Consider the following 25,261-nt stretch of genomic DNA (forward strand, 5'->3'; position numbering starts at 1 on the left):
TCATTGACAGTGATTGCTTTGGGGGAAGGATGGATATCAGTTGGAACAAAAAAGCCAATATTCAGCTTTGAGACAAAAAACTGATTAAAAATTTCACAGTGAGATAATAGTTTCTAAAAGAAGCCCAGCTTTGAGAGAAGGGGGGAGAGAGAAAGAGAGAATATTTTGGTTGTTTTGTTTTGTTTGCTGCCCCCCTCCAAAAAACTTTATATTCCAAAAGCAAAATTTAGGAGTTGGTGCAAAGAGTTTCAGTTTAAGAGGCACAATGTAGAAAGCATAGACAATGTGACATGAGGGCATTTCCTCCCAGGCAGGGAAGGGAAGAAGAATGCCTTTCCTCTTCTGGAAAGGGCAGACCATGACTTGAAGAGGTGAAGGGAAAGAGGTTTGGAGACCATGAAGTGTTTCCTGGACCAGACCCTGAAGAGGAGGACAGATGTGGGACCCAGTCAGGCTGGTTGTGATAAGAAGGTTGGAATTCAACAGGCCCGAAGAAGAATCAGAAAGGAGAGTGCCACATGCTTCTTTTTGGAATTGTGGCAGGAGATTGCCTCACTAGTGTCCCATGTGGGCCTGGGGGGCTGTGGTGGGGTGAATATACTGGTGGTGCTGGAGGAAGAGAGAACTTGAGAAGACGCCGCTGCTACAGTTCCTCCGGTGAGCGGGAGAACACTTGTTTTAGAAATTTCTGCCTGACCCTGGCAGTGGAAGCAGGGGCAGAGAAGGTAGCAGAGGAATGAGTCAATGTGCCTGCTGGGGAGTTATTGCAGGTTACCATGAGGTGGGCCTGGATTGGAGGCTGGAGGATGAACAGTCCAAGGCCTTTTGTAGTCAGAGCTGGCTTCATGGGCATGGAACTGCACAACTGCACAAAGCCTACACTTAGAAGGGCCCCTGTGCTTAGCTTAGTGATGATGTGCTGTTGCGGTCTTGAAATTCTTAGTGATTTTCAAGGGCCCTGCATTTTCATTTTGCACTGAGTCTTGCAAATTACACAGCTTGTGCTGCTTAGGGTCATCACCAAGAGGTACTTCTGCTATGGAATGCCGTAAGGCAGAGGTTGATTCTCCTGGAGTCAGCAGGAGCCAGCAGGAACAGCACATCATGTTAAATAAACTCACACCAATGCCCAGATGCTCCCTGCTGCAAGGGAACATGAAAGTGGCAGTGGAAATCCCAAAGACTGATACTTTATCCAAAATGAAATTGACCAAGTTACTTTGAGTGGCAAGTTTAAGTTTAGTTTCTCAACACTGAGCATGGGAAGGTGGAGGATTCTCCAGAGAAAGATAAGATCACTGAGTAAGTAAGGAAACAGGTTTTGTACATTGAGGCAAAGCTGGTGCTCAGCAGGAGCTCAGAAGCATGGCTGCTAAAATGTGACAATTTCTCCCTACCAGTTGGTAGAAAGGCCCAACTGGCTGGTGCCCACACAAGATTACTCTCTCCTCTCTACCTGCAACTAAACAGATACCTTCTGATTCAGCAGGGGCTTCTGACCTACCCCAGCAGGTGTGGCCAGATTCTTTTTGCTTGGGCCATAATGTTATCAAATATTTTTCATTTTATTTCTGCATTTAGGTGAGAGTATGTTCAAGTACACAGGCTCCTCCACTTACAATGATGTTAATTCTAGATAAACCCATCATAAATTGAGAATATTAGATTAAGACAAAAAGATCATATGTTGAACCATTGTAAACTGAGGACCATCTGTGTACCTTTCCCACTCACAATTCAACAAACAGGTGCTAATATAATCTCCATTTTATAGATGAGAAAACCGAGGGTGAGAGAGATGAATTTTTTTTTCAAGCCATTAAATGGCAAGGCTGGGAGTCAGACTAAACATTGCCTCACCCCAGTGGCCAACATCTTAATTGCCTCATGTATCAGTCCATTTTCATACTGCTATAAGGAACTGCCTGAGACTGGGTAATTTATAAATAAAAAAGGTTTAATTGACTCACAGTTCAGCATGGCTGGAGAGGCCTCAGTAAACTTAATCATGGTGGAAGGTGAGGGGGAGGCAGGAGCCTTCTTCACAAGGCAGCTGGAAGAGGTGCCGAATGAAGGGGGAAGAGTGCCTTATAAAACCATCAGATCTTGTGAGAACTCACTCACTATCATTAGAACAGCATGAGAGAAACCATCCCCATGATTCAATTACCTCCACCTAGTTTCTCCCTTGGCATGTGGGGATTATGGGGATCCTATTTGATTCTTAGGGTTACCATAACAACTTCTCCTCTAGCTCTGGGGATTACAATTCAAGATGAGGTTTGGGTGGGGACACAAAGCCTAACCATATCATTCTGCTCCTGGTTCCCCCCAAATCTCATGTCTCTTTCACATTTCAAACCAATAATGCCTTCCCAACAGTCCCCCAAAGTCTTAACTCATTTCAGCATTAACTCAGAAGTCCAAGTCCAAAGTCTCATCTGAGACAAGGCAAGTCCCTTCCACCTATGAGCCTGTAAAATCAAAAGCAAGTTAGTTACTTCTTAGATACAATACAGGTACAGGCATTGGGTAAATACACCCATTCCAAATGGGAGAAATTGGCCAAAACAAAGGGGCTACAGGCACCATGCAGGTCCAAAATCCAGTGGGGCAGTCACATCTTAAAGCTCTGAAATGGTTTCCTTTGACTCCATGTCTCACATCCAGGTCATGCTGATGCAAGAGGTGGGTTCCCATGGTCTTTGGCAGCTCCATTCCTGTGGCTCTGCAGGTTGCTTTCATGGGCTGGCATTGAGTGGCTGTGGCTTTTCCAGGCACATGGTGCAAGCTGTTGGTGGATCTACCATTCTTGGGTCTGGAGGACAGGGGCCCTCTCCTTACAGATTATTAAGTAGTACCCCAGTGGGGACCCTGTGTGGGGGCTTCCACCCATTTCCCTTTCTCACTTCTGTAGTAGAGGTTCTCCATGAGGACTCAGCTCCTGCAGCAAACTTCTGCCTGCACATCCAGACATTTTCATACATCCTCTGAAATCTTGGCAGAGGTTCCCAAACTTCAATTCTTGACTTCTGTGCACCCACAGGCCCAACACATGTAAGCTATCAAGACTTGGGGCTTGTACTCTCTGAAGCAACACCCTGAGCTGTATATTGGCCCCTTTTAGCCGTGACTGGGATGCAGGGCACCAACTCCCAAGACTGTACAAAACAGCAAGGCCCTGGGCCTGGCCCACAAACACATTTTGTCCTCCTAGGCCTCTGAGCCTGTGATGGGAAGGGCTGCCATGAGGACCTCTGACATGCCCTGGAGACATTTTCCCCATTGTCTTGGTGATTAACATTCAGCTCCTTATTACTTATACAAATTTCTGCAGCCAGCTTGAATTTCTGCCCAGAAAATTTTTTTTTTTTTTTCTATTGCATAGTCAGGATGCAAATTTTCCAAACTCATGCTCTGCTTTCCTTTTAAACATAAGTTTTAAATTCAGATAATTTCTGTCAAGTTCAAAGTCCCATAGATCTCTAGGACCCTAGGGCAGGGGCAAAAGGCTGTTAGTCTCTTTGCTAAAGCATAGCAAAGGTGGCCTTTGCTCCTGTTTCCAAGAAGTTCCTCATCTCCATCTGAGACCACCTCAGCCTGGACTTTGTTGTCCACATCATTATTAGCATTTTGGTCAAAGCCATTCAACAAGTCTCTAGGAAGCTCCAAATTTTCTCACATCTTCCTGTCTTCTTCCAAACTCTCCAAACTGTTCCAGCCTTTGCCTGTTACCCAGTTCTGAAGTTGCTTCCACATTTTCAAGTATCTTTATAGCAGTACCCCACTCTTGGCAGTACCAATTTACTGTATTAGTCAATTTTCATACTGCTATAAAGGACTGGCTGAAACTGAGTAATTTATAAATGAAAGAGGTTTAACTGACTCACAGTTCAGTGTGGCTGGAGAGACCTCAGGAAACTTAATCATAGCAGAAGGAGAGGGGGAGGCAGGCACCTTCTTTACAAGGCAGCAGGAAGAAGTGCCAAGCAAAGGGGGAATAGCTCCTTATGAAACCATCAGATTTCATGATACTCACTCATTATCATGAGAACAGCATGGGGGAAACCACCCCCATGTTTCAGTTACCTCCACCTGGTCTCTCCCTTGCCACGTGGGGATTACAGGGATTATGGGGATTACAATTCAAGATGAGGTTTGGGCGGGGGCACAAAGCCTTACCATTATCACCCCATTTTTCTGCCCACCTAATCTTCCCAACTTAATCCACTACTTCATAGCTTTGAAGTAAACTTCTGGGTTGAAAAAAATAGGAGAATGGAAGATTTGTGGGACGTATTAGTTTCCTGTGGCTGCCATAACAAATAACTACAAACTTGTTGTCTTAAAACAACATAAATTATTTTTGCACAATTCTGGAGACCCATATTCTGAAATCAAGGTGTCAGCAGGGCCACAATCCCTGGAGACTCTAGGGAGAACCTGTTCCATGCCTTGCTCCTTGCTCCTGGTGGCTGCCAGCCATCCTTGGCATTCTTTGGCTTGTGGCTGTATCATTCCAATCTCTCCCTCCTCTGTCTTCACATCACCTTCTTCTCTGTGTCATTAGTCACTGGAGGTAATCAAGGAATCTAGTCTCATCTCAGATTCTTCATTTGATTACATCTGCAATGAAAGGCCCTTTTTTCAAATAATATAACAGAGATTCCAGGGATTAGGACATGGACATATCTCTGGGGAGCTACCATTCAGCCCACTAGAGCAGGCGAAGAAGGTGGAAGCCCCACTTGGCAGTGGATTCCAATCTTTTCAAATAAGGAGAGCTGATGAAAATTGGAGGCAAGATTCTCTTTTCTCAATTTTCCTCCAGCGCTGGTATTCCACACTCCTCAGCTGGGGTTATAATGATTCTTACAAAGAAAGATATAACAAAAGCTTGTCAGACACCTATGATAGAGATTGTAATTAGCAGTCAGGGTATTTTCTAACTGTAACCTCAGTTGAACCACACAGGATCTCAATTCTGGGAAGCTTTTAAAAACTACCAGTGTGAGGCTCACTGCAAATTAATTACATCACAGTGGGGAGTGGCAGGGCAAATTTACAGCTTTAAAAAGAATGCCAGGTGATTTAAAGGTGTGGCCAGGTGGAGAACCATTGATGAAAAGGGGTAGGCTTATTGTTAAGTTCCCCTTTTAAGTCAGGAAGGGAAGTGCTTGAGCAGAGTGTTAACACTGGACCAGTGCCCCTTAGCTGCTGCCCATACAAAGTATCCATCTGGTGGTTTTTCCACCTGGTTCCCTCCCTCACTGCTTTAGTCCACCTTGTGAGCAAACAAGGTTTTTCCTTCATGATGCTTTTCCTCCCCACTGCCCCATATATATTGTGACACTACCAGCAGTTGACTTCTGCACAGGGAATAAAAAATAAGTTATTTAGGAAAGTTGTCTATTCTATAAGATTATTCAAGGTTGTCAAATTATAACCAACTTTAATTTAAATTCAAGACTTCGAGACTTTTAGAAGTTTTTGGTGAATTTGGCCAAAACAGAAGAGTCTGGCTGTCCCATCTCTATATCTTTCAGTATCCTCTTAATGATTTGGATAACATTCTGTTTTCCTTTTATGTGCATATAAGGAAGAATAATGACAAATTTTGTAAAATGGTGTGAATCAGGATCTGAAACAAATGTAAAAATAAAAATAGATAGTATAGTAGCCTGATATAGGGATGTAGGGGTGGTCTTATTATTATTATTATTATTTTTGGCTCCTTGAGATGGAGAGGAACATTTAGCCATGTGCTCATCTTATAGTTGTAAATAACCATCGTCAGCTTCCTCATACTTCATATTTAGTATGATTGATGAATTAAATATAGGCAGAGAAAGCTATTTTTTCAGGATAATGTAAAATCAGCACAATCTATAGTCTTCTTTCCTGGGGCATTTTGTTGCCTTCTTTAGCAATGAATTTTCTTTTACCTGTACCCAGAGTCTAGGTTCCATCACCTGCAGGTCTGTGCAGTGGCTTCCTTTTAGGCATGTCCTTCTCAGATGAATCTTAAATGAATCAAATATCTTGGAATAAAAAAAGAGTACATATTCCCCTCCTTTTCTTTTTCATTAGATGATCAAAAATAAATTCTGGCCAGGCACGGTGGCTCATGCCTGTAATCCCAGCACTTTGGCAGGCTGAAGTGGGCGGATCACGAGGTCAGGAGATCGAGATCATCCTGGCCAACATGGTGAAACTCCGTCTCTACTAAAAATACAAAAATTAGCTGGACGTGGTGGTGTGCGTCTGTAGTCCCTGCTACCCAGGAGGCTGAGGCAGGAGAATCACTTGAACCTGGGAGGCAGAGGTTGCAGTGAGTTGAGATTGTGCCACTGCACTCCAGCCTGGTGACAGAGCAAGACTCTGTCTCAAAAAGAAAAAAGAAATTCCACTGGGATACTTTTTGACAGTCTATAGAATTGCACAATAAGTTTTAGAATTAAGTTTTCAATCCCCAATTGTTTTAGAATTAAGGATTGAATGCTCTTTAGAAAACTGATATCTTCTACATTCCCCAAGCCCTCCACTTTTGTAGTTTTTTGTCCTGAAATAATAGGATACATAAAATGTCCCCTTTATACTTCTTGTGTCACCTGTCTCCACTGGGGTATAGGTAAAACAAAACCCAACTGGAAGGGTGGTCCCTAGTGTGGGAAGCACACTTGTGAGTAATCTAAGTTGCAAGGTATTTTCTCTTCTGATTTTAATATCTTAATTTGCATAGAATATGCATTTCTCTCACTATGGGTTACATTATATTGCACTATGGAATTGCTGTTTTTGTAGGTGAGAAGTTTGATATGGTTCAACCTAATATATGATGTTAAACATTTGAAAATTGAAGAACTGTAAAAGTTTATTTGAACATCAGGACAAGCCTTGATATATCTCGTTGCAGTGCATAGTCACTGGTTTTGGTTACTTGAGTAAGGCACAAATAACTGAGAATTGATATTAATCTTATATTTTGCTTTAAAAATATATAGGCTTATAATAATTCAGATGGGCCCATCACCTGTTTGGTGGGTGCAAATTCCAAAAAACTCAGCTGAGAGATTACTGGTTTGAGAATATTTATTCATCCATTCAACATTATTCATTGTGAATCTATGTCATGCCATACATTGTGCTAAGTGCTGGAAATAAAATGGTGAAAAAGAGAGATGTAGTCCCTACTCTCTTAGAAATTACATGCTTTTGGTGAGGACAGGGAAAAACAAAACCAAAAGTAAAGAGGCAAATAAATAAAATAATTATAGATTGTTATAAACATGGTAAGGGCTTTAAAAAAGACTAATTGACAGGACAGGGAGATGTGCTTTAGATAGGACTGAGACCATCTTGCTCATTGCTGGGCAGAAAAACTGAAAATTCTGTAATGGCTATAGGGAGCTCTATTAGAGAGAGTTTTTCCAGAGAAACAGTACCAACATTGTGTGTGTGTGTGTGTGTGTGTGTGTGTATGTGTCTGGTTGTGTGCAGAGAGAGATTTTAAGGAATTAGCTTACGTGATCATGGAAGCTGGTGAGTGTTAAATCTGCAAGTTGAGCTGATAGACTGGAGATCGAGGGAACAGCTAATTTTGCACTTCCAGTCTGAAGACTGTCTGCTGCACAATTTCTTCTTGTTTGTGGGAGATCAGTTTTTGTACCATTAAGGCCTTCAGTGAATTGGATGAGGCCCACCCACATTATGGAGGGCAATCTGCTTTGCATAGAGTACACTGATTTAATTATTAATCTCATCTACAATAATATTCTCACAGAAACATCTAGACTAACATTTGACCAAGTATCTGGGCACCATGGCTTAGACACACTGATGCATAAAATTAACCATCGTAGGATCTTACCTTCCATCTATCTGTATTTGTGTTTTTGTTTCCTTCAGTATATTATGGTGGGGAGGTTGGGAAAAGAAAATCTTCACTAAAAAAACTTACTATGGAAACGTTCAAACATACAAGAAAGTGGAGAGAAAATCATGTAATGAACCCCATATGTCCATCACACAGCTTCAACAATTATTAACAAAGACAATTCATTTCCAAATGATACTCTCCCGTCTCCATTTTCTTGTTTCCCTGGCTCAGAGAACATCCCTTTAAAATCTCCATCCTTTACTATTTGTTTTCTTGCAACTTAGACACGGGTTATTGTCCCCTGCTTGAGAGTTTGACCCGGCAAATGAACGTGTTACACAGCCAGCTGATTGCTGGAGATGGAGGCATTAGGTTCGAGGTTGGGAGGGAACTAGAAGTCATTTGACAGATCTGTGCACATTTACAGTTGGAATATGAGCAGCCCTGCTTTCTGAGTTATTTACATAAGGGTGCATGGTGAGTTTCCTTAGAAACAGATTCTTCTTGGGGCATTTGAGCTTCCTCTGTGATGCTAGGATGGTAATAAAAACAAATCCGAAGCTCTCTTTAAGTATGAATTGCTGTGGAAATGTTTAACACCTAAGTTTGAGAGCTCCCTAAACACACATCACTATTTCAAAAGCTGCAGAAGATTTCCTTCATGCTTTTTCACTTTACCAATGGCTGTGTAACATATGGGTATATATATATTTAACATATATAGTTCTGAGTCTTATTTTTAGTAGAAGCTCTGGAGCCATTCTGTGTTTGAAATAGTCATAGCATGGAATTTTATGACTGAGAATTCTAGACAGCCCTCAGTAAACCTTGGTAGTCCACATAGAAACACTCAGTAAATGCTTTTTGCTTGGTTGATAGTTCTTCCTTCAGTCCTGCAGCATGAGTGTATTAGTCCGTTTTCACACTGTTGATAAAGATATACCTGAGACTGGGTAATTTATAAAGAAAAAAGTTTAATGGACTCAGAGTTCCATGTGACTGGGGAGGCCTCACAATCATGGTGGAAGGTGAAAGGCACATCTTACTTGGCAGCAGGCAAGATAGAGAGAATGAGAGCCAAGTGAAAGGGATTTCCCCTTATAAAACCAACAGATCTCATGAGACTTATTCACTACCACAAGAACAGTATGGGGGAAACTGCCCCCAAGATTCAATTATCTCCCACCAGGTCCCTCCCATAACACGTGGGAATTATGGGAGCTATAGTTCAAGAAGAGATTTGGGTAGGGACATAGCCAAACCATATCAATGGGTCTCCAGGATGATCTCAGGCAGCCTGAAATGCACATCTTCTTGCTGGAGACAGTGAAACTATCTCCCCCTACTTTATGGGAAGTTTTGAAGGATTTTTCATGTAGTGGAGATAAATATGTCATTTTCAATTATAGATGAGGACATGTTTTGTAAGTTTAAAGCTTGTGTGCTTGTCTGCACATGCTAAAGACTGGCATCATTAACAACAGCTGTTCTCTCGATGGCGTCTTCCAGAGAAATCTCTCTCCAAGATACATACTGTCTGGAGGATACCATAGGTGGTAAAAGTTGCATTTATCAGAGGGATATTGGGATTTTGTGCTTCTCTTGTCAGCAAGACCCTAATGTTTATTACACTTTAAAGAGATATATGCCTTAAATTAAAATCATAATTATTTGATAGGTGGGAAGCAAGGAAAAGAGATATTTGTGTTGTTTGAATAGAATGAATTAGGAGCAGTGACTTTCTGCATTGAAGTGGGTGTCTACGAGTTTATGTGCTTAACTAGCTATTTGAGTAATTAGTTTTAAACTAGTTTTTGGAGTAACAGGTTTAAAATTTCATTACTTTTCTTAGCCTGACAGATTAAAGTAAAAGAAAGAGCATGTCTGTGTTTATACACTTCCATTAAAAATATATGTATTCCTCTAAAGCCTACTTAAGGAGCAAATACCTTATTCATAAAAGCTCTCATAATAATGGCAAGCTTGTGTTATTTTGGACATTTTGATTGAAGTTTAATGAAAAGATGACAGGTATTATTTGAAGTGTGTGAATTTAGAAATTTGAAAAACATTTTGAATCTTATTTTCTTATAGTTTTTCTACTCTGGATCCCCTAAACAGTTCTTGATACTTTTGAACAAATAATTTCAGGTTTTTTTGTTTGTTTGTTTTTAGAGATGGGATCTTTCTATGTCATCCAGGCTAGAGTGCAGTGGTATGATCATAGCTCACTGTGATCTCAACTTACTGGGCTCAAGCAATACTTCAGCCTCAGTTTCCTAAGTAGCTTGGGCTTCAGTTGCAAGCTACCACACCTAGTTAATTTTTCTACTTTTTCTAGAGATGGGGGTCTCACTATGTTGCCTAGGCTGGTCTCAAATTCCTGGCCTCAAGGAGTCCTCCCACCTTGGCCACTCAAAGTCCAGGGTTAACAGGTGTGAGCTACTGCTCCTGGCTTAATGTCAGCTTTATTGAATGAAATTGCTATGTGATTAAAAACTGCTTATCTTTTTTGTTTTTCCCCAGTAAGCATTGACTACAGAGTGGTAATTTATAGTTGCCACTCCACAAAAGTGCAGAACATTTGATGGGAACACGGTGATGAAGAGAACCTACTTTTAGGGCATTAACCCTTTGAATATTTCTTATCAAAATTATCTTGAAGCAAAATCCAAATCATAGTATTACAAGACATTACAGAAAGTATGGTGAAGCTTTCAATGTTTTACCTTGACTGTTTAACAGAAAGGTTTTTTAAAGGTTTGCATTTGATCTTCCCAAATCCCTCTACCCCCTTCTGCCCCCAAACAATTAGTGCCTATGAAAGCTATACTCAGTGTTTCTTTCGTCTATGTTGGAAAGATGTCAGAGTCCTTTTAAATTTTTATTTTTCCTATTGTTTGTTTTTGTGGTCGAAGACCTAACTGGTATTAATTTTAATAACATTTTAGGGCAAGAATTCCATTTAGAATTTCTCCAAAGAAGCTGAAATGAATCAAATGTGTATTTTATGTGGGACTGTGCTTAGAAATGGAAGCCAATGTGAAATGTCATTTTCCTATCACTTGGAAGACTTTCCTTTCCATTAGCTGCTCTATTGCAGGACTCATATTTATATTAAAGTTCTTTTTGGAATGAAATTTTAGTATTTTGCTATCGGAAAGTAGAATCTTATTCATTATGGGTGATGGTAGTAAATTTTAGTTGAATATGAACTGAGCTATGCTAACAGAAGACTGCAGGGTATTTGCTGTTCCTCAGTAAGCAAGATTCCACGTCTTTTAGTGAGGAATTGGAAGGATTCAAGAAGAAAGAGAAGGAAAAAGCAACAGACAGGCATTGTTGGCTTAAAATAGAAATATAACTAGCATTTTGGTTTAACTGAATAGATACAATCTGTATAACTATATATAATGCTATAAAATAGGTCACACATGTATGTAGAATTAGTTAAGAACATTTGGCTCCACTATCATGCCTAGAAAACAGTGCTTCCCAGTTCTTATGTGAAATTCCCTGCCAGTAGAAAGGGAAATGTAAAAGGAGTGTTTTCAAATATGCTTTGATTGGGGTCACTTTGGCTCGGTAGACCTGAGAGACATCATGTACCACTCACGTAACCTACTTATGTTTGCAACCACAAAGATCCCATTAAGGCTGCTGTTTTTGATGGGATCCCAAGAGGATCTGATTATTAATGTTTGCCAGACACAGAAGCATTGACAACGTCATCTTATTAGCATTATTATTCTAACAGCCCACTCATCAAGGACCCTAGGAGACCTCATTTTGATAACCACTAATGAAGAAGATAAAATGTGTAGCAATAGTTACTTCAGTAATGAACAACTTTACTACCTGTTTAGTTTGAAGCTTGTGTAAACAAATGAGGAGAGAATATTTTACTACCTGTTTAGTTTGAAGCTTGTGTAAACAAATGAGGAGAGAATGTAAGGAAAATATCAAACAGTTGTTAGCATTGATTTAGATAGAGACTTTCAATTTATGAATGCTGATGTGTTCATTCATAGGAGGGGGCCAGTATAAATAAGAATGTGAGGCTGTGTCCTAGGATCTAGAAGAAACATTTGCAATGAATTAGTAATTTGTAATGGAATGGTTTTCTGCCTATCAATAAAACTTTCATCAGATGAAAGATTTATATTTTCCTCATCCCAGAGTGGGGACCAGATTAAAACCTGTTGTGTAATTGTTGGTTGTAGGGTGTCTTTCAGAGACAGACCAATTTCAGCAATCTGCACTCTTTATAGAAGTGACACTGGGAAACAGAGATCCCTTTAAGACTCTGAAAAAGGTATGAAGATGATCTCCAGGGAAAACCTCATTCATTCGACATTTTGCAAATAGTTTAAAATTTATAAAAACTATTCCTTAGATTTTTTAGGAGGTTAACCTCCTGATTAAGCAGATCTAATTTATGGAGGCCAGTCTCAATTGAGTTCAAATTTATTCGATATAAATATTTCTTGAGTGACTTCTATGTGCTAGACGTGGCTGCTAGATGCTACAATTTGTGATACGTCTATATCACAGTTATGTTTGAAACAAAATGAATTATATGTGTATTGGCTACCAACAGTAGTAACAAGTCCAATGGAGGTGGCTAAGGGGAGCTCCCCAAGATCCTGCTTTAGAATGTTATCTTCAGAGAACACTGACAACTTACCAAGTGTAATTCTATCATTTGCAGGTGAAAAAAGGAAGCCCAGGATATTAAACATATTTTTTGAGTTCATAAGTAGTACAGTGGTGGAACTGGTTCATGGTGCCTGATACCTATTTTAGTGTCATTCCACTGTCTCTCTTAATATCTTAATGAAAAAAAAATAAAAGTAATTATAAGGTAAACAGACCCCTGATTATTATTGTTATTTATTAAGTTGTTTAACCAGCTATAGATTTTTTAAAATAGAAAATACAGAAGTAAGCTTTAGCGTAGCTCCTATCAAAAGACTAATAAATGCCAAATTTATGATGTCTGAATTAATGCAATTTATAGACATTCTCATTCCGATGGAGAATACTGGGTATTTTTTCTTGAAATGTAAAGGATTGAATATTATTATTAGAACAGGTACTTTTTTATTTTTTATTTTTTAAATTTTTTATATATATATATTTTTTTATACTTTAAGTTCTAGGGTACATGTGCACAACATGCAGGTTTGTTACATATGCCATGTTGGTATGCTGCACCCATTAACTCGTCATTTACATTAGGTATATCTCCTAATGGTATCCCTGCCCCCTCCCCCCACCCCACAACAGGCCCCGGTGTGTGATGTTCCCCTTCCTGTGTCCAAGTGTTCTCATTAGAACAGGTACTTTCATAGATTTGAATTTGGGAAAAGATATTGAGGCCCTAAATGAAAATCTAGTTTTTAAAATATTAAATCATTTAAAATGGTAAGCATAAAAGACTGTAGAAACATGCAAAATGTGTTAAAATTTTAACTGAAAGAAGCAGTATGTAGTATTTGTGTATGCGTATATATGTGGAGCTGTGTATTCAAATATTCAAAAATATTGATGGCCTATTCTATGGTAGTCATTTACTCTGCTTGATGCTGACAACATGGCAAAGACAACAATTAACCTACTCTGTGATCTCATACAACGTCTTGTTTAGTGAGAAAGACAGATATTAAAAGAAATAATGTTATAAGTCATCAACAAGTTACAATTATAGTAAGTGTTAATAAGAAATAAGAGGTGTTATGAGAGAATATTTCAGCGACATCATTTAGTGTGGATTATGGCGGGGGGGGTAAACTTTCTGAAAAGTGAAGTGTAACCCGGGACCTGAAAGGAGATGGATGGGCACTGTCAGGGTCAGGGAGCCTGGAGGGAGAAGAGCTTTCTCAGCCTGTGAGAGGAGCCTGAGCAACTAAAAGGAGGAGGTGAGATGCCCCAGCATGGAGAGCAAATAGCACTTAAAGACAAGATGGAGCCAACCAGGCATGGCCTTCTGAGTCCTGTGAATTTTGAACTTTGCCATAAGTGCAATGGGAAGCCATTTTAAACACTGAATGACGTGATCAAATGTGCATCTTAGAAAGATCACAAAGTTCATTTTGTGGAAATGGGGTAGAAGTGAATGCAGCTGTTGAAGTGGTTCAGTTAGGAAATAATGGTGACTTGGACTCAAGTATTACCTGTTTAGGTGGCAGAAGGCCATAGAGTTCAGAGTTATTTAGATGAAAGAATGGGTAGGCCTTGGTAATAAATTCTAAAGGAGAAAGAGTTGTCAGAGGTAGTTATTGGTTTCTTATATAACCCGATGATAACTGTGCAAATTACAAGGAAAATGATAGAAGAAATGTGCAAAAATAATTGGAGTTGTGTTAAGGTGGAGGGATTATGAATGATTTTTTCATTTTTTTACCACATTTTTATAAGGCTGATATTACTTTTATAATTAGTAAAAAAAAAAACTTTAACAAACACTGAATGATTGCTGATATTTAGAATATTTTTTAATCTATCTCAAGAGGGTTACAGTGACCTTAGTTCCATCATTTTTGGCCTACTTTTGAGTCTAGTGCCTTTTCAAGTGATACAAATGATGTTTCCATCTGTGCTTTGGGGACAAAAATCAGTAATCTGGTATATCTTATAGTCTGGATGTAATTCCTATTGTGCCTGCATTTTGCCTTCTTCAATTTTATTACATTACCTCCTAATTATATTGCTTCATACTGTGGATGTTATTTGAGATTTCAGAATCACCTCTACCAGGGGCCAGTAGATGTGCGCCGATGGCCCTGGAGTACAGATGCCCTTTTGGAAATGGTCTGTAGTGATTGCTTTAGATTGGATGACAATAAGATTCTTCCTCATTTTGGTTGGGGTTTTAAAAAGGCAAGTATAGTTAAATAGAATTCATTCTTTTTTCATAAAAATTTTATTATGTGTGTATCTGAAAATGGATTTCTGTGTAAGAGCGGTGATAGTCTTGTTAAAAATATTGTGTCATTAAAGCCATGTTAAATAGTCCTTCTGCAGATGCTGAAGACCTTATGTATTTATATAACCACTGAGTATTTGCGGAGCATGTTTAAATCTCTGCCTTGGATATCATAAATACTCAAAAATACTCAATGGGCTTATGAAATTTAAGGAATACTTACAATGTGCTATTGCTATAATGTTGTAAACCTTGAGCAATGTAAAACTTTTATTGAGCCAGTCCTAGTTTGTTTGAGATCATCATGCTCTAAAGCTATTTTTTGGGTAGAGTTTAAAAATATATTTAAATATAACCCTTACTTGACTTAAGCAGAAGTTTATAATTTTTTTAAACTTCATTACACTTATTTTCAAAAGTAGCTGTGATATTTTACATTTTTTAAAGAGTTCCGTTAGTGAAACAGGCAACTGTGGTGTACTAGAAACAGTGAGAATAAACTTCAGAGCCGGACAAAACTGGATTTGAACCTCACACTTGTCACTTACTAGGAAAATCACTTTACCTTTTTTTGTTTCTAGTTTCTTCACTATCTAATTGCATTTTTTTTTTTAAGATTTGGAGTAATGGTTAAAGTAAGAATTTGGAATTCAACAAAGGATTCCGTTCCCTTGTTGAAATAGCAGTTCCACCTGTATTATAGATATAAACCTGGGGCAAGTCACCTACCCTTTCTGAGCCTCAGTTTTTTTCAACTGTAAAATGGAAAGGCCAATATCTTCCACAAAGAGTTTTTATTCATATAAGTTGTCAAAAAACATTATATACTATATAGTGTTTGGAAAATGATATAATGATAGTACCATTTTTTCCGTGGTATTACCTCATTAGGGAAAAGATGATAGGAATTTAATATATTTTCACCTTTTGAAATATGATGAATTTGGGATTAATATTGAATACCTGATGTTGAGTGCCTGTTAATACTTGGCTCTGTTATAGGTGCTTTAAAAATATTGTCTGTGTAATCCCAGCACTTTGGTAGGTTGAGGTGGGCGGATAACCTGAGGTCAGGAGTTTGAGACCAGCCTGGCCAACATGGCGAAACCCCGTTTCTACTAAAAATATAAAAATTAGCCGGGCGTGGTGGCAGGAGCCTGTAATCCCAGCTACTTGGGAGGCTGAGGCGGGAGAATCGCTTGAACCTGGAAGGTGGCGGTTGCAGTGAGCCGAGATCATGCCACTGCACTCCAGCCTGGGCAACAGAGCAAGACTCCACCTCAAAAACAAAACAAAAACAACAACAACAAAAAATTGTCTAATGTGATTTCCATGGTGAGTTGCAAGAGTAGTGATTTTCCTGAGATCTTACTAGGATCTCATTCTCCTAGATGAGAACATTTAGATGCACTCAGCTAGTATGATTTGCCTTGTGCTGTGGAGTAAGTGAGAGGCAGATACAAGACAACCTTGTTTTGTATGATTCTAAAGCTATTAATATGTCTTTCCTTTATATTGTCTCATTTTTCTGTGTCTAATGATGAAAGTATATTTTGATTATACGGCAGCTTCACATTTCATTTTATATTAACTGCCTCCCCGAAGTCCAGTGTAAAAAGGCCTATTGGATTGCTCATGCCCTGGCAGTGACAGTATGGCTGTACTGTATCCATATTTTTGCCAGAAAGAGTCCTCAGTAGTCCCTTTATATATTTGTTGAGATGCCAACATTTAGAACACATTTTGGACAAATGCTGTAGAAGATATTTCATTTCAATGACACATATTCCAACCCACATAAGAAGTTTGCTCTTAACGGAAAACACCTGTAGACTCCTTTGAATCATGTGAAGGATGAATTGCAGCCTATTTTATAGTTCTTATTTTGACTTCATGCATTATTCATCTTCCTAAGTTTTCTTATTTATACCAGGTCTATGCAAAATGTCTTTCTCCAAAAGGCATGATAATTGTCCTAAAAATTATTAGCTTTATGACTACTCTAGTATGTCAACAGTAAATAACCAACGTTTTATAGGTGACACAAGAAAGTTAACTGACAGCTATGAGAAGACACTTGAAATAAACCCATGGTTCTTGACTTTTACTTGTGACTGACCTATGAGTCTTGGTGAAGAATGAGAAGAGTATATTTTTCCAAGTGATTTCTCCTTCAAAAAATGATGAACATCAGCATACTTCAGTAGATGAACTTGTATAAAATTTTGATTTGATATTTGGTTACCTGGGGACCATATTATTGGAAACATGTTCTTGTCTTTCAGAATGTGTCTGATTCTCTCCAGGAGTTAGTTGACAATCCTTTGAAAATCACACAGGCATACAGGCTTCTACTTTAGCTTTCACCAAAATAACAGATTTTTAAGGCACAGCTTCTAGAATCTGGTATTTCTTCTTAGGTCGTAACTGTCCCCCCACCCTGCAAGCAACCCCATCAGATAGAAAATGGGGTTGGAAAGATTTAACTAACAGCCCTTAAAGGACTATGAGCATTGTTATTCTGGGATGGAATACCTCTTCTCTGTTCACAGTTAGCTTTGGTGAGAACAATCAAAATATTTGATAAAACATATGGTTCAGGAATTTGATAGTTTTTCTTTCTACAGAAACATAACTCTTTAATATTTACTGCTTAGTCATTTCCTATGTATAAAATGATCTTAATTAAAATAGAATTCTAATTAAACCAAGATTTTAAAAAAGTAGCCTTTAAGAATGTATTTATTTATGGCTTTTAAAAATCTTTATCAATTGCTACTAATTCTTTCTTAGATTGCCAGTTTATTCTGAGTACTTCAATACTTTGTAAATCTTCCCAGGTCACGTTTGTGATGGAAGCTTGAATGTTAAACACACACACACACACATACACACACACACACCATCTTTTTTTGTTGTCTTATTTTATACTTTCATAATAGTGAGATATCATGAACCATTTCAATTGTAATAATGGGCCTTCTCAGATATGATAAGACCTTAAATGTATTTTTCCTTCTAATCCAGGGAACTGGACTCTTTTTTCTATTTTTCGTGTTTGTGTGTGTATGTTTGTGTGTGTGTGTTTTCTAAAATATCAGAAGATACTTTGTCTTCTTGTTAGCTGTAAGAAAGCCACCAAAGAAGTAGGATACGGTATATATCTGGCATTATTATCCTTGGTGTGCTCTGCCAATCAAGTTGAAATTTACCTAAGCCACAAAGATATCTCCATGGTTACCCTGCCAGTGCTGGCCCTCTTTGGTGTTAGGCTGATTTAGTATAAAATGAAAGATCTCTGGTATTGCTAACTAGGTAGCTTTTCAGATTCCAGCTGTAGGTTTCATTCCTTTTTGAGTATTTTAGAATATAACAACTGGACACTGTTTTATATAGAGACTGAGATTTGGCTTCTTTCCAATTATTCTGGGATCATCTAACGATGGTTATTGACAAAGAAGTACAGAACTATTCCATGAAAAGGCATCTTGCTTCTGGTTGTATCCATCCTCAATATTATAATGTTCTGTGGCGCACAATGGCAAATTCTTGGGTTTCGGAGCAGAAAGGGTGTTAGAAGTCATCTAGTGCGTTAATGCCACTTTAGAGATGAATAAATAGAAAGGAATCAGGTTTACTTAGCTTTAAATGTTTTCACTAGTAACTTTGTTCATTCATTCCTTCATTCATTCATTCATGGAACATGGAGAGCCCCTGCCCTGTGTGGATTCTGGAGCTACAAAGTATAAGCATAGCCCTAGCACTTGTGGACTCCCAGTCCATTGGAAGAGGAAGACTGACAAATATCCATCATACCGAGTGAAACATTATATCATAAAGGCACATTCAAAGCACTCTGAGGCCACACCTTTGATGTAGATGAAGAGTTGACAGAGGAAGCAACAAACATTTCCTCATAAAAAATGAGTATCAGGCAGTTTAGGGAAAGAAGTCATTCTGGGCAAAACAAACAGAAGTCAGGAAAGAGCACAGTCACTTTGGAAAATGCTTAGTGTGTCAGTGAGACTGGCGCACAGGACTTTACAGCGAGGAGTGGTAAGGAAAGGCTGAGTTCTCATGGTGCGGCAGCGTTACTGGGGACAGCTCAGACACCGCTAGGTGTTCAGTGAGGACGAAAGGCAGAGCTCCATGAGTTGCTGTTGTCCTGAAATTAGTTCCGAGCTGGATGATAAATAGCCACCGATCCGAGGCCCCTTCCAGTGTCCTTTTGCACCTCTAGACCTCCTCAGACCCAGTGATTCAGCAATTAAAGTGTTTACACTTCGCAGGAAGCCTTTAGGATCCCCCCAGCACTAAGCCCAGTTGGATGGTGCTGATCATTATTATTATTGTTTTTTTGAGCATTTCGCCTCATAGTAAAGAATTTGAACTTTATCCTATAGAGTGGGGCTTGGAAATTCAAATGCATCCAGGGGTCGGGCAGGCCACATAGAAACGAGTGAAGCAAGTGGATTGTAAACAACAGGGAGAGGTGAAGATTATACTGAGTTGGAAACATTCAGATTAATTTTTAAAAAACACTATATCAACAAACATAGATGAGTAGTGATTTTGACAGCACCAGTGCTCAAACTTTGCAGTGTAAGTAATAGGGAACCATAATGGCTTTTTTTCTTTAAAACTAGGAGAATGATCAAAATTCATTTTCTATAAAAATTGCCATTTTGATGAACTGTCAATTTTTGTAAAAAATGAATTTTTTCATTTTTGTTTTGATGAAGGAGATTATAGAAACCAAGGGGATATGAGGCCAAGAATATGAGCTGTACTGATTTGAAGATTTCAACAAGAAGATGCTGGCTCAAATTCAGAGACTTTGGGTTGCATATGAAAACAAAGTTTTCTACCAAACACCGCATGTTCTCACTCAAAAGTGGGAGTTGAACAATGAGAACACATGGACACAGGAAGGGGAACATCACACACCTGGGCCTGTTGGGGTGTGGGGGGCGAGGGGAGGGAGAGCATTAGGACAAATACCTAATGCATGTGGGGCTTAAAACCTAGATGACAGATTGATAGGTGCAGGAAATCACCATGGCACATGTATACCTATGTAACAAACCTGCATGTCTGCACATGTATCCCAGAACTTAAATAAAAAAAATTAAAAAAATTCAGAAAAGCAACAACAAAAAACTCAAAGTTTTTTCGTGTGTAATAGAATGATGGAAGAATGATTAAGGAAAAATGTGTCATTTCTGGCTTAAAAAGTTTAAGGTACCAAAAAGATGGCTGTGGGAGCTAAAGCCACTGGAATCTCAGAGAGAACCTTGTAAATCTGTGATGTGCTGAAGCTTAGTAACTTATACAAAATACTTGCAGAGAAAAAAAAACAAAAACAAAAAACTTTGAGTGGTGAAATGGGATGTAACAAATGGCAAAAGGATCTTTACTGTTGTTACTATGCAGGGAACTTATGTGATAACGTTGTTTAACATCCCTTTGACACTTCTGGACAGAATTTATCCATTAACTTAACAAATTTATTGAGTACATTATATATGCTAGGTGTTGTTTTTTGCATGATTTTTAATACGATTTGTTATTGAGAATTCACTATACGCTCAGCACACTTCTAGGCAATGGGGATAAAATAGAGAACAAAACAGACAACCCCTGCCATCCAGGGAGCCTCCATTCTAGAGGAGGAGACAGGCGTAAACCTCATATAAAATCAGGCTATGGTGAGCAAACAGAATGAATTGAGTCTGGGTAAGAAGAGAGTATGAGGCGAACTAGGTATGTAGTATCTGAGGGAACTAGAGTGTGGGAAATGTGATAACTGTACAAAATATGATGAAAGAGAAACTTTGGAGACCAAAAACTAACAGAATTTGGAATGGAAGAAGGGAGTGTTGAAGAGAGAAATTCACAATCACCCATGTTGTGAGTCTAGAGTGATGAACGCTTGTAGCAAAGTGATACACTAGGTTTGGATGAGCTGAATTTGAGAATTTAGTGAGACATCCAAGTCTATGAGTGTTTCTCAAACTTCTGAGAGTGTCAGACTCACCTGGAGTACTTGCCAAAAATCCCAGGGTTCAGACTAGGCCCTTTTCCTTCAACCAACCTGGGCCTTTGTGTTCTTTATTAGCTCACTAGGTGTTTCTGACACACCAGAGTTTGAGAATCACTGGCTTTGACAGCCACAGATATAAGTCTGGAAAGAAAAATTGAGCAAAGGCTGGAGATGTATATTTTGGAGTTTCAAAAAGGTGTTAATTGAAATGTAGGGATGGGCCTACTCTTGCAGCTGGTGAATATAATAAGGAAGGGAAGCCATAGGACAAGATTTGGTTGTATACATGTAGGTGGTGGTAAGACAAGGAGGAGCCTGAAAGAGCGACACATGAATTATTCAGCATAAGGGGGAAATGTGGAGAGCTCAGTTTCCCTTTAACTGAAATGTGGACTCTTATCGAGACAAAGCCTTCAGGAGTACCTTATCCCTGGCATTGTGCCAGCATTTAATAGATAATCAATATTTGTTTATTGAATAAGTCAGTGCATCCAGGAATGGCTAATAAAAAAGTTTTAGAATGTAAGTAGTCATATCACATGCAGTGGCTGAGGTCAAGAGACTAAGGGACAGCTAGTAGATTTAGTTAAAAGGAAGCTATTGCTATACAAGATATTGGGTAATTAAGTTTAAGCAGTGAGTTAGGCCCACTAGTCATTTGTAACATTCATCTTAAGCTGTTGATGAACACTGTAATAGCAATAAGATATATACACACATATGCGTATGTATACATTGTATGCACGTATACATGTAAGTATAAATATTTAGCTCTGGGGTCTTTATAGTGTCCTGTGGTTCTGTTGATATCCTGGAGCTGCTTCCTTCAGGCTGTAAATCTTGTGGGATGAAGTGTGACTTACGAGTCTGAAAGATTGTGGAGAGCTATCTGTCTTCGGGAGGTTGGAACATAGACAAAAGCAATGAGATTCCAGGGACATGCCTCCAGTAAGCTAGATAATCCATTTGCCACCCTCAGTTTTTCAGCGATTGCTCCCCAAGAATAGATATGATTTCTAGAGATTGCATAAAAATATAAAATCCTATTTTAAGATTTGTTTAAAGCTTTTTAATTCCAGACACATACTTCCTTTGCAAGTATAAACTTTAGTGTCATAAAGCAGAGATGCTTATTAGTCAGCTGTCTGGGATCTGCAGGTCTGTAGATGAAATATCTGACCTTTTTTGCGTTTCAAAATGTCAGGCCCAACTGGATCTTAATGAAGATTCATTTATCCTTTTCACACTGTTAAGGATGGTCTGTGGCAATAGACTCCTCTCAGTCCACGTGAACAGAACCCATTACTGCTAATGGAAGTTTTCCACATGGCTGTGGAGGTGAATAGGCATTGAAATAATCTACATCTAGACTTTCACAGTCATTTTTATTTAACATTTTAAGATTTCCATGATGATCCCTTTTTGTGCCCAAATGCTGTTTGACATTGTCTGTAAGTATCTGGTGATGGGTCTGAGGTTGTAACTTTAACAGGTGTAAGTATTTCTTTCCTCTGTTTCAGCTGGAAGTTTTGAGAGTGAAATATTCACAGCCATTAAGAGACCTCCAAATTAATTTCTCAACATGCTTATTCTATAGTTCACATTCAATTCAGAGCACTGAAGGAACTGAACAACTGGACACTGTAGACATCAGATAGCTGGCCATGGTGTTGGCCATGGCGTCTCAGGATGCTCAGAACTTCTTCCAGCCTTTCTCTTCCTGGATTTCTCGGGTTTATGAAGCTCTCCAGCAAGCAGGAGATATGTTATCTGCTTCGCTGGTTAACATAAGCAAACAAGACTCTAAATTGAGTGACAAACTAGATCAGGACTTAGATAATATTCAGATGCAGGAAACGTACTTTGAAGATGAAGAACAAGACAATGATTGGAGTCAAGAGGATGCAAATTCCTTGTTTCTTGAAGTGGATCATTTCTCATGTTGTAATAGTGATTTGCAGGACTCTGCCCAAAATTCAAGCCCAAGGCTTAGCCAACATGCAGAGGACTCATGTTCCACAATGTCCCAGTGGCCCAGTTGGGCCAGTGATGACCACAAGTTACCACATGTGCTTTCTTCTATTGCGGAGGAAGAGCATCACCTTGAAAAGCAAAGAAGTGGCCTTCAACATGGCTTTGACAGCCAGCTCCCTGGTACTTTAGAAACTGTTAATGGAAAAAAGCAAGGTAAGCTAGCCAGTCATCATTTTCTCTGCGTTCCTCCAAAGAGCATTTCTACTTATTTTATTTTGACTTGTTTTTAGTTATCATGTGGATTTTACTTTTCTCTCTCTTATACCTTCCCACGTGCTGGCTTCTGATTGAGAGATATAATCCTTAGGAATATTTTCAATATATAAAGCTTTGGAAGATCCACATTTGGGAGTTCCATATTTCAAAACAATAGTTCTGAGCAAGTGAAATGGTGAAAACGAGTCTGTGGATTCTGTTTGAGAAGCCCCTTGTGCACATGTCATGCTTTTAAAAATATCTTGTAAAATGTTCTTTTTTTCTTCTAGGTTAGGAATTTCTAGATGTTACTATATTATTCAGTGTGAAATCCTGTGCAAAAAGCCATACTTATTGCAGAATTTTTAGTTGATAACACTCCAAGAACACTTCTCACAGTGTTTCACTGAGATGTGATGTGAGATGACAGTGGATAGGAAATCTTTGAAATAAGAATAGCTTGATTTTCTTTTAGCTCTGAATGGTAAGGACACATTTAATAAAAACTGCCTATAAAGATTCATGCTGTGAGAACTGAGCACATATTGGGCCTTCAATAAATGTATATTGAATATGATAAAAATGTAATTAACTCTCTAAAAGTAGCTGTGGTATGTTCCAGCATGAATTTCTCATGCCTGTAATACTCTAACCTTGAAGTAAGGACATTCCACCTGGTTAAGGGACAGAGGTAAATGATATGCACAGAAGGGATTTGGGTATGTGTGCATGGTGTGTAGTTGTAATGCACATATAAGTCACACAGATTGGTGAGTCATTTATGTGATCTAAAGACAAAGTTATTAATGTCCCTCTTGTTGGAGAGAGCAGACTTTTCTGGAATACCTCATAGTCCCTTCATTCATCTTCCATGATTCCTATTAGCTTTGTCTTTTTAGGGAAAAGTTTTATCCAGATATATGAAGCCTTGGCATATAAGGAAACACAATTTCATATTCTTCTCATAATGCTCTCTTGATACTTTTATTCAAATTAAAGTAACATTGAAATGCTAGAATAAATTAGTGAAAATGAGGTAGGCTGATACTCTTTCTGAACCTGATAAGCTGTAGATAACTGCAATTTTGACTCTTTTAAAATTGTCTATAGAAATATTCTAGAAATATCTGGGCCAGCCGTCAAATTTCTTAGATTTGAGTTGAAATTTTGATTCCTATTTTAGAACATTCTTGAAAAGGTTGAACTATATTTGAAATTGATGTGAATTTGGCATACCACTAATTTTGCTAATTTTTGTAATTGTAAAATCTAATGGCAGTAAAACAATTGTGTTCATTTGGCCTTTCCAGAGATGCTTATTGACTAGATTGGAGCCTCCAGGAAGTCAGGGACCATGCCATAGATTCATCTGTGTTTTCTTAACAACGAGCACAGTGCTGGGTAGGAGATCAAATAATAATTAACGATGGAACAGCAACAAGGAAAGTTAACAATGTCAAGAGGTAGATGCTGTTATTACTCTCACTTTACAGTTGAGAAAATTGATGGTGAGAGAGTTTGAGAACCTACCCAATATCCACATTTATTATAGGAAGAAGCAGAGCTCAGGCAGTCTCATTCTAACATTTACACATACACGTATTCTTTTTTTTCCTCTTAAAGGTATAATTTACTATAATAAAATTCATCCTTAGTGTATAGTTCTATGCTTTTTGACAAATAGACACAGTCTTGTAGCCACCACAACCAAAGTATAAAATGGTTTTGTTATGTCAGAAAATTCTCCTACATTCCTTTTTAGTCAATCCTTTCCCTATTCCAGCCCCAGACACGTGTGGATACATTTTTAGCTTCTCCTGTTTTATCTTTTTCAGAATGTCATATAAATGGAATTAGGCAGTTTGTCGTCTTTTGAGTCCAGCTTCTTTCACCTATCATAACGCGTTTGAGATTCACCCATGGTGTTGTGTGTTTCAGTAGTTTTCCCTTTTTAATTGCTGAATCATATTCCATTGAATGAATGCACCAGTTTGTTGATTGATCAGTTGAGGAATATTTCTGTTGTCTCCAGTTTTATTTATTTATTTCTAATATCAATGTCTATTATTTCTTTTTCTTGATTGATTACACTGGAGAGGGCTTCTATTATCATGTTAGATAAGACTGGTGAGAGTGAATATCCTTGCCTCAATCTTAAACAGTGTTAAATCTTTCAGTCTTT

The 25,261-nt window shown here is 38.5% G+C and overlaps 1 protein-coding gene across 8 annotated transcripts in view; it reads left to right on the top strand.

The window, feature by feature from the left end:
• The window catches only part of SYT16 (synaptotagmin 16), a 311,747-nt gene that overhangs the window by 167,829 nt on the left and 118,657 nt on the right, over window positions 1-25,261 (top strand). For 4 of the 8 annotated variants that reach the window (XM_030811769.1, XM_030811764.1, XM_030811780.1 and 1 more), the window contains one exon: window positions 22,371-23,037. The exons of 3 other annotated variants lie outside the window; for them this stretch is intronic. In XM_030811769.1, coding sequence (XP_030667629.1) covers window positions 22,515-23,037 — 523 coding nt within the window. In that variant the 5' untranslated portion in view covers window positions 22,371-22,514. Of the gene's footprint in view, window positions 1-22,299; window positions 23,038-25,261 lie in introns of those variants that run through there. One more of the 8 variants, XM_003267786.2, reaches the window with a different exon arrangement.

Source organism: Nomascus leucogenys, chromosome 1a, assembly GCF_006542625.1.
Source record: "Nomascus leucogenys isolate Asia chromosome 1a, Asia_NLE_v1, whole genome shotgun sequence".
Classification (NCBI taxonomy): domain Eukaryota; kingdom Metazoa; phylum Chordata; class Mammalia; order Primates; family Hylobatidae; genus Nomascus; species Nomascus leucogenys.